This window comes from Gymnoscopelus braueri, assembly GCF_963280865.1.
Source record: "Gymnoscopelus braueri genome assembly, chromosome: 2".
Lineage (NCBI taxonomy): Eukaryota > Metazoa > Chordata > Actinopteri > Myctophiformes > Myctophidae > Gymnoscopelus > Gymnoscopelus braueri.
The window spans coordinates 26,423,195-26,433,259 of NC_137604.1; the positions used below are offsets into that span (position 1 = coordinate 26,423,195).

At 42.9% G+C, this 10,065-nt stretch overlaps 1 protein-coding gene across 1 annotated transcript; it reads right to left on the bottom strand.

Annotated features, from left to right (window-relative positions):
- On the bottom strand, nt 1-10,065 carry LOC308094896 (serine/threonine-protein phosphatase 2A 55 kDa regulatory subunit B gamma isoform-like; the record flags this gene model as incomplete). Its single annotated transcript, XM_080441719.1, has 9 exons — nt 1-301; nt 752-843; nt 2,483-2,652; nt 4,593-4,757; nt 6,471-6,648; nt 7,742-7,854; nt 8,540-8,726; nt 9,257-9,354; nt 10,002-10,065. The coding sequence occupies 9 exons, from the start codon at nt 10,063-10,065 to the stop codon at nt 1-3; spliced, it is 1,368 nt and encodes a 455-aa protein (XP_080297845.1).

The window sequence follows — 10,065 nt, forward strand, 5'->3', positions numbered from 1 at the left end:
TCACTGAGTCATTTGTGATTCAGGGTTGACGCGATCCTGGAATATGTACAGGTTGTTGGTGGCTGCTATGGCGATGATGTTCTCGGTTGGATGCCAAGCCATGTGCAGGATCTTCTTGGTGAAGTCCAGACTGTCCACACCCACATCACCACGACGCCGCTTGCCACCGGTGTAAACCCGCCGCGTGCGAAGCACGGCCCGCGGTTTGCTGCTCTCCCGCCAAGCTTCCAGGGTCACGCCCCGCCCTGTCTCCCTGTCAAACATCCGGAAGAAGCTGTTGTACGCCCCCGTCATGATCACGCTGAGGAGAGGAGAGGAGAGGAGAGGAGTGGAGAATGGGATGAAATAGATAGTGGAGAGAAAGAGGAATGAAATTGAAGGTGAGGGGATCGATTTGACATCTACAAAGCTTGTCTCCGGGATTGATTTAAACACTGAATGATGCAGATGAGAGTGACACACTGGGAGAGCAAACACTCCTTTTTCTCTCTCTCTGTCTGTCTGTCTGTCTGTCTGTCTGTCTGTCTGTCTGTCTGTCTGTCTGTCTGTCTGTCTGTCTGTCTGTCTCTCTTTCACTCTTATGCACACGCACGCACACACGCACACACACACACACACACACACACACACACACACACACACACACACACACACACACACACACACACACACACACACACACACACACACACACACACACACACACACACACACACACACACACACACACTCTGTTTTCACGCCCACTTACCTATCTGAGCTGTTCCAAACGCACTCAAACTTGTCGAATATGCAGTCATTCTCATAGAGAGAACACAGCTTACTCCTCAGATACTCATGGACCTGGAGATACAGTGAGAGACAGCAGGCAGCATCGCCATGAACTATTTTGGCTGCACTACTTTGAAATAATTGAGAAAACCTTAAAATGCACCAATCAAGTAACTTTGTCAAGAATTAACCACACAATGCATGTTGGGGTTATCTCAAGAAACAGTGCAAGTACATTTTCATACTATACTGAAAAGGATGGAATCCAATGGCTTCCTTGAAAATCAAACAAACCACTGTATATCGTGAGTTGTAGTCTGTGACTGCTGGTATGGTCTACCATAGTGGTTCTCAACCTGTGGGCTCAACTGCAAATAATTGGCATGTACACTAAGGTTTTACTGATAATATAGCCTGCCCCAGCGCTTCTGATATCTGGCATAGAGGGGCGGATTCAAAATCTCTGGTGAAAACATCCGTGGGCTCCCATTGGTTCACCAATCTGTGCACCCTCCCCCTGCAGCATTGAAAGCCCTGACCTCACAACATGTGGAGCGACGCCTACTGCACTCTGGTTGGTTGGGGAAATGAAAGGTTGACTCCCACTTCCTATGCCAGAAACGTCAACAGCTTGTTCCAGGCTTTCTTTTTGAGCAAAAGTAAAAGCCTGGAGAACGGAGATCGAGGCTATACTGATAATATAACATTAATAATTAGAAAATGGTTTGTTTTCTTTAAAACCTGGAAAGATGACTTAAATAGCAACTTAACGTTATATCGATCCAAGCCGGAACACTTATCGATTGATTGATCATTAAAATAAACATGCTCTGAAAATGCACGCAGCCCACCCATCTGACCAATATCGGCTGCCGTGTTAAGTGGTCGGATGGGTGGGCCGCAAGTCAAGTGGGCCCTGATCCAGAAAAGGTTGAGAACCTGGTCTACCATACCAGCAAAGAGTCTATTTCATGTCATATGTCACAAGTAAGTGTGCAGGTTGAAATTCTTACACCTTTTAGACTAATATATTACTTTTCCCGTTACTTTACAATATATCGTTTCACTATGTAGGTCTGTGTGAATCACACTATGTTGCCTCTCATGACAAGACTCTGTAGGTAACACAGCATCGCTAATATAAATAACCACCTGTGTGATATGACTATGACATAATGATTGTCAGGAAGGCCTTTAGTGATAGATAAATGAATCATTCAATACTGTAGGTCTGCATATGGCCTGGATGGCATAACTGAAGTATTTAGGCCTAGAGGGTATACAAAATATAGGCGATAGAGCTAGACATAATTTACCAAGTAACACACATAAGTAGGCCTGTCACAATTATTACATAATCGCAATTATTTAGCATAATCGTCATAATCAACATTTGACAAAAATTGCAGAAATAGCAGATCAGACCAGCGCAGACCAGCTATTTCCGCAGATTTTACTTTTAAATCAATTACATTAAATGTGTCAGTAATTTCTTTGTATGTTTAAGTTATTTGTCATATCTGCCCTGTGCCAATTTGTGATTATGAAGCCAAAAAAAAAAAACCTGAAATTAAAGTTGTATTCATATGTTCCAATATGCCAACGCCAAAAACAATTAAATTGTTAATCGCAATTATCGCAATTAATTGTCAAACTTAAATGTGTAATTGTGACAGCCCTACACAGAAGTATAACCAATATGTCATCTGACCTGATAAGTCTCCACGGGGCCTTTGTCCATGTGTAGGTCCCACACCTTGGCGGTGAGGTAGTCCCTGGTCAGTAGGTACCGTCCACTGTGGCTGAACTTGACATCCGAAACTGAGGAGATTATCTCTGAGAAGAAAGACCTGCTCCCTGGATCCTCAGGTTCCTCAAACACTGGACAAAGAGTGAGCATGAGTTTCTTACGTTTATGGTTCTCCCAGGGGGTCCAGGGACCCCCCAACTAAATGATAGATATAGCTAGGAAGTAGTAGGAACCCATACAGGCCTGTAACTCTGAGAGTGTACAAAATGGAACCTGGTATGGGGGTTTGTTAGCCTGGTAAACCATCCCCCTTCCGGAAATCTCATTTGCATTTGATTTCAGGAATGAGTCTGGCCTGAGAGCTTGTCTGGGCGTTTCTGCGGAGTTCACAACATGAACTGTCCTATCAGCGTCCTCGCTCATTGTTCTGTGATTGACAGCCCACGTTGGCCAATCAGGTGGAAGCCGAATGGAGCCGAGTGCAGCCGAGTGAAAACGAACGGCTGTAAATTAAAACTTCAAATGCTCTCAAACTTCTTTTTTGTGGCACGGAATTTACTTTTAAGATATTTTTCTGATAGCATTTAGTTGTTTAACTTCATATATGTGGTCAATTAATCATGACAGAGCCCTTTCAAATGTCCCCTTGCGCCACGTTGCTCTGTGGTGGTGGTGGTGGTGGTGGAACGAACTGCTGATTGGCTGAAGGGGTTGTCAGTCAAAAGTACTACTCCCGCCCACAGCCAAATATAGCCAAATAGGAGTTCATGCCAGACTCACTCCTGAAATCAAATGGAAATGAGATTTCCGGAGGGGGGTGGTTTACCAGGCTAGGGGTTTGTGGCCTAATGCAAGAAACTGGGGATCCTTGAAATGAAAGAACTTTGATAATCACTGACTTAAGAAAGTTTTACACTTATATCTGCCCAGAAATATTTTTGAATGAACCTGATACACGACTCAATCAATAAAAAGGGGTGGAAAGTGTACTGGAATATCCTTCTCAACGTGCATATGTTTTCTGCTTGTATTACTAGCAAAGCTACATCCCTAACTAATTTAAATGAACACAATGTTATTTTAACAAATCTGTATGATAGAGTATGTTAATGCATTAGCACTGGTTGGAGGTAGTCTCCCTGCTCTTCCATTGAGAAATGTATACTCTGGTGTCGGGTAGGACACCTACTGGTTGCAAGTAGTACTGCCTTAAGCTCAAGTGGGGGTTTCCTCTTGATTGAGAAAATCCACATGAAAGTTACAGATTGCAGCTTTAAGTCAAAGATTACTTGCTGTTAAAACTACTCAAATATAAATACAAAAGCAGCTATTTTGAAGACTACTTTGAGTAAACTGTAGGCTACTCTGTAGTTATTGCCTTTACAAAAGTAGTTGAGTAGGACTACAATACTTGTATGGTAGAGTATGTTATTACAATAAATCTAACATATCTTCAGTGGTTGGGGCTGGTCTCCCTGCTCTTTTCCATTGAGAAATGCATATCGGTCGGGTACAACCACTACTGGTTGGCAAGAGGTATTGCATGAAGCTCAAAGTGTAATATCTCCCCTGTACAATCAGGCTTTCTGTCTTAGCTCAGCAGCAGAGATGTTTTAGATTTGACTGTATATGTACTGTACCGATCATACCTCTATTTACACGATTAACACAGGAACCTTTTGTCATTAATTATCACTATGAAACCATGAGAGATAGTCAGATATACTGTGGTATACAATGCCCTCACATTTGGTGTGCTTTTATGCTTTAGCTATTAAAAAATAGCAGATATACAAGCTCATAGCGTGGCACAGAGTGCCACGCTATGAGCTTGTAGATCTGCTATTTTTGAAAAATCGTGAAAATGTGTGCAAATCTTTGAATATATATATATGTTTTTTTAAAGGGATTTTTAACTCAAACCTTTGCTTCTGAGGGTCCCTGGAACAATATTTTGGAGATTGGGGCCACGGCCAAATACATCTAATTGTGGGGGTCCTTGACCGCTTTGTAAGCATTTACATAAACATCACGTAAGCTACAGATATACTGTGGTATACAATGCGCTCACATTTGGTGGCCTTGTCACACAGGGCGGAGGCTCTCATGTCACAGAGGCGCAGTGTGCCCTTGCTGCTGCTGTAGACAAACAGGTGGCAGTGGTGAGGGTGGAACTCTGCTGCCGTGATCACCTCCGTCAGGTCCTCCATGTTGGCAGGCTTGATGTCCACAATGTCTGGTTAGAACATCAATCAGGGACAATACATCACAGACAATGTGTACCGCGCTCTACAGGTAGAGCTAACCCCACCCACCACTACCACCTGCTTCCGTCTCTTCAGGCACCAACCCATGCCCTCCAACCTGAGGATACTTACAGCATTGGTTCTCAAAGTGGGGTCTGGGGAACCCCAGGTTTGGGGGGGTACCAGGGGGTCCCCAGCAAAAGTAGTTGATATAGCTTCACAATCATTTTAACCACTTTAACTATAATTTTAAGCTTTGGCTATTCAAAAATAGCAGATCTACAAGCTCACTATGAGCTTGTAGATCTGCTATTTTTAAAGCCAACATTTTTCTCAAATCTTTGCTTCTGGGGGTCCCTGGAACAATATTTTTGAGGTGGGGGTCCGTGGCCAAATACATATAATTTTGGGGGTCCTTTGCATGAAAAAGTTTGAGTCCTGAGAGGAGAGTCATTCAGTAACGGGGGAGGTGCGGGGGCCTGGCAGATATGGTGAAAAGCTATCGAGTTCAGTTGAAAAAAACATCTGTTATTCATTGCTTTAGGCAAAGATTTGACTGCTGTGCATGTTCCCCCAAGTTCACGCTCCACTCCTCCATCACGGCCAACCTGAGCCCCAAATACACACAGACACTCGGTTCCACTTTGTGTTTCTATTTGCAGTGGGCCCTCATGTGGTTTAGTAGAGAGTGAATTATTTAAACACTTCTCCGTAGATGTTTCGCTGATTTTCTAGGTCAGCCTCTATTTAAATGGGAAATAGCAGAGAGCACTCTACTTCTGAACCCCCTTTTTTTTTGGGGGGGGGGCAGATGTGAAACTATGAATACTGTAGTCTACATATGTTTGGGTTAAAGGTCAAACGTCACAGAGTAGTTGTCAGCAACCATTGATATTAAATTCTAACGGTCTGCCGTTGACTCCATGTACAGTGCATGTCTACAGGGTATGTCTAAGCCACTGCATACGCTTTGTAAGCATTTACATAAACATCACGTAAGCAAATTCTACCTGATTCTCTGTGTGTGTGTGTGTGTGTGTGTGTGTGTGTGTGTGTGTGTGTGTGTGTGTGTGTGTGTGTGTGTGTGTGTGTGTGTGTGTGTGTGTATTTTTGCAGTATGTCTTATTAAGGCCATGCGGACACTAAGGATTTCAGCCTGCCTGTGTTTGCATATTATGTCTCACAAGACTGATGTCAATTTTGTTGTAATGGTTTCCTCAGACTCTGCAAAATGTTTAACATTTGCCTGTTAAAAAAAGAATAATAATGCTCCAATTAAAATAAAAACGTAATGATGATGACTGTACTGTCTGAAGTTTCAAATAACATTTACAACTGAACAAAAGGAATGTGAACCGATTGTGCTAATATACTTTCAATCGAAGGGATAAAACCCTCGGCTTTCCTCTACTTCTCGTGTACATCTCTTTTAATCCTTTTTAGTTCAAGATATTATGTGAAATATTATCAGAGACATTTCTCAGTGATATTGCCATCACAACATTAGACGTTGTGATGGCACATGCAAATTCATCACATAAATATGATCAAACAACCCTGTAACATCAACAGCTCTAATCATCTTGAGAGATCTGGTACATATCTTCTGGTAGATGGATAAATTACTAATTAAAAATACATAAAATAACACTCTACTAAACCCCACTTAGCCACATTACACTCTACCAAAAAAGGAAGGATACTGAAGCTGCGGTCAGTGATACCTAGGTGCCACATATTGATGCGGAGGTCGTCAGCAGACATGTAGGTCTCGCCGTCGCTGTTGACTGAAATAGAGTTGACATGGTAGGTGTGGCCGTTTGAGAACACTCGTCTAGGCCGTACCTCTACCATCAGATCTGTGGGTCTCAATACTGGCACCTGAGATGAGAGCAAAAGAAAAGTATCAAGTTTGATTTTTATTTACAGTATCTGTGCTTCAGTGACACGCTTGTAGGCTATTTCCAGTGCACGACACGACACCTGCACACAACAACTAAGTATAACTCAGGTTTAAGTGTGTGTAACTCCCATACCTACTGGGAGAAATACAACAATGTGCAAACTCAGCAGCAAGATTTGTGAACTGTTAAAGAACTGTAAAAGAAGGTTAGCCAATGGAATACAACCACCCTAAGGACTACTAACCATTGAGTGTCCCGAGTAGACCTCTAGACCTACTGCACATATAAACAGATCTGCTACCCTTACGCATTTTAAATCTGAGGCTTTTTTTGTATACTATTTAAATAGTTTTGAGAAAGATTGCTGCTATTTGTCTCAAAAAGCTTTATACCCAGTACATATAACATGTACAGTATATAACGACGCAATGTGTTAACATAGTTAACTACCCCCTCCAACTATACTGTACTATCCCCATTTTCAACTGTTTTTATAATATTTTGACACTTGCTTTGGCAATGTAAATGTATGTTTTCTCATGCCAATAAAGCTCAGTTGAAATGAATTGAATTGAAATTGAGTGTGTGTGTGTGTGTGTGTGTGTGTGTGTGTGTGTGTGTGTGTGTGTGTGTGTGTGTGTGTGTGTGTGTGTGTGTGTGTGTGTGTGTGTGTGTGTGTGTGTGTGTGTGTGTGTGTGTGTGTGTGTGTGTGTCTGCCTGCCTGCCTGCCTGCCTGCCTGCCTGCCTGCCTGCCTGTCTGTCTGTCTGTCTGTCTGTCTGTCTGTCTGTCTGTCTGCCTGCCTGCCTGCCTGCCTGCCTGTCTGTCTGCCTGTCTGTCTGTCTGTCTGTCTGTCTGTCTGTCTGTCTGTCTGTCTGTCTGTCTGTCTGTCTGTCTGTCTGTCTGTCTGTCTGTCTGTCTGTCTGTCTGTCTGTCTGTCTGTCTGCCTGCCTGTCTGTCTGTCTGTCTGTCTGTCTGTCTGCCTGCCTGCCTGCCTGCCTGCCTGCCTGCCTGCCTGCCTGTCTGTCTGTCTGTCTGTCTGTCTGTCTGTCTGTCTGTCTGTCTGTCTTACCTGTAAGGAGGTAACAGTAGAGATATCCTTGATCCGGCCCTCTTCATCTTTTAGATTGTATCCCTCTGGTCTCTTGTCTCTCTCACTCACCTTCCACAACTTAATGGTCTTATCTGTGACACACAACATGGATGGTGGAGGTCAAGGCCCCGTTAAGGTTGATTAGACTGACAAGCAAACTAATACAAAATGACAGACAAGCTGTCAGGAAAGCACAAGGCAAGGAGAAGTAGGGTTGATTAGTAAATAGTGGCTTGCTTTGTGTATACACAATATATGTACAAGACAGTGATAGATGGGAAACATTGAGGCAACTCAGATTTCCTAGTGTATGGTTGAGAACTAGATATTGTTGGTCATGTTAATCATAATAGGCAAAGTATACTGTATCTTGATTGCCTACAAATAATAACTCATATTTTAGTAGTCAGATAGAAATATGATTAAAGTGCCCCTTGAACAGTAACTCACTTTACCCCTCCTATAGGGGTAACAAAATCATACTGCTAGCTGTTATAATAAGTAGAAGGATATAGCATTATATGTTAAGCATTGTCAATCATATCAACGTAAATATGAATAAACTAAAACATGAATATTCATGGCTGACCATTTGTCACAAAAACTGGGAACACAGTTCTACCACTTCCAGAGCACAAGCTGGACCAAAAGATCCATGGCCTCTTGACTCTCGTTGCTAAATATATGCCCTCTTTGTGTTCCAGATACTAAACGTGGAGTTGCAGTTTAATCCTCTGCTGAATGCAGTGATTACTTTAATTCGTTTTGCGTTTGTACCATTGGTGGACAGTAGGAAGTGCGCTGCATTTTGCTGTGGCAGCCATCGGATCTTGTTGATCTTCTCCTCAATCTCCAGACTCTTCAGGTAGTCAAAGTCTGGCTCGTGACTCTGGAATGTACTGTAGACGTTATACTCCCCAGAGTCCCCTGTATCGATCCCCAACTCCTCCAACTCCCCTTTGGACTGCAAGCAAACGCAATGTTCAAATAAACTACTACTACTATATGTATTCATGAAATATAAAGAATATGCATGTCACATAATAATTTCCTGTAGTAGACATATTATAGACCAGTGGTTCTCAACCTTTTCAGGCCGTGACCCTAAAAAATAACCATATTTGAACTGGGGACCCTCCACCCTGACAAGCACTTGGAATGTAGGAGTTGAGCAGATCTATAAGCTCACAACGAGCTTGTAGATCGGCTATTTTGCTTCTTTCTTATATTATTTGACAATTTGGCCAATGTTTGACCAGTTAGTTTTTATGCAGTGAATGTATTTTTCTTTGCTTTCTTTTCTCTTTTTTTTTTGGTATTTAAAAGGTCTTAAAAGTCCTTAACTTGTCACTTCACTGTCATCTGGGGACCCCCCCCAAAATCATGTGGGGTCCCGACCCACAGGGTGAGAACAACTGTTATAGACTACGATAGAGACAATAACCTACAGCTGGCTGGAAATGGTGCTGAACCTATCAACCCTCCATGACTGACCTCGGTCTCTCTCTGGAAGATGACCACTCTGCCCCCCTTGTCCCCGGTGGCCAGGAGGTCCCCTGTCTGGTTAAACTCCACCGTAGAGATGACATCAGCTGGGGGTGGGGGTGGGGGGGGGGGGTGAAGACGACAAAAGGGAAAGATGAAGAAGAGGAAGGAAAATCCACATTTGTGGTGAAAATGTTGCGGAATGGAGAAAGAAAGACAGAGATGAGAAAGTAGAGAAGGGGAAGAAAGTTGGTATAAGGATAGAGAATGGAAAGACAATATGGGGGGGGGGGGGTGGAAGAGAGATGAACAGAGAGTGGGGATCAATACAATGTATCTCTTTCAGTATCACCGGAATAACTCTTACTTGGCCCCTGACACAGATACAAAGGAATAGGAAAGGTACTGTAGGCCTAACTTACAACAATACAACCTTATCCTTATGTAACCTTTTTTTCTGGACCGAAGTCAAAATTCAAAGAATGACGTTCAGCAAACATTTTCTCAATCATTATTGTCTGAATTCAGTGTCAGATTTCCATCCTAGAGAACAAACCGTATTGTAAATCACTGAACCTCACAACAGGAATCCTTACACTGCAGGGCATTGTCGGGATTCATGTACTATTTATCCATATCTATCTTCAACCCAGGAGCCCAGAAATAACACATATATGGTCAAATGAATCACACCATCGTACCAGTATGCAAACCCAAAGGCAGTGAGAGGGTGAAAATAGATGATCTGTCCTACCTTCGGTGACATAGTCTCGCAGGAAGCTGTGGTTGATTTTGGAGCTATCAGCGTCCTCGCCCAT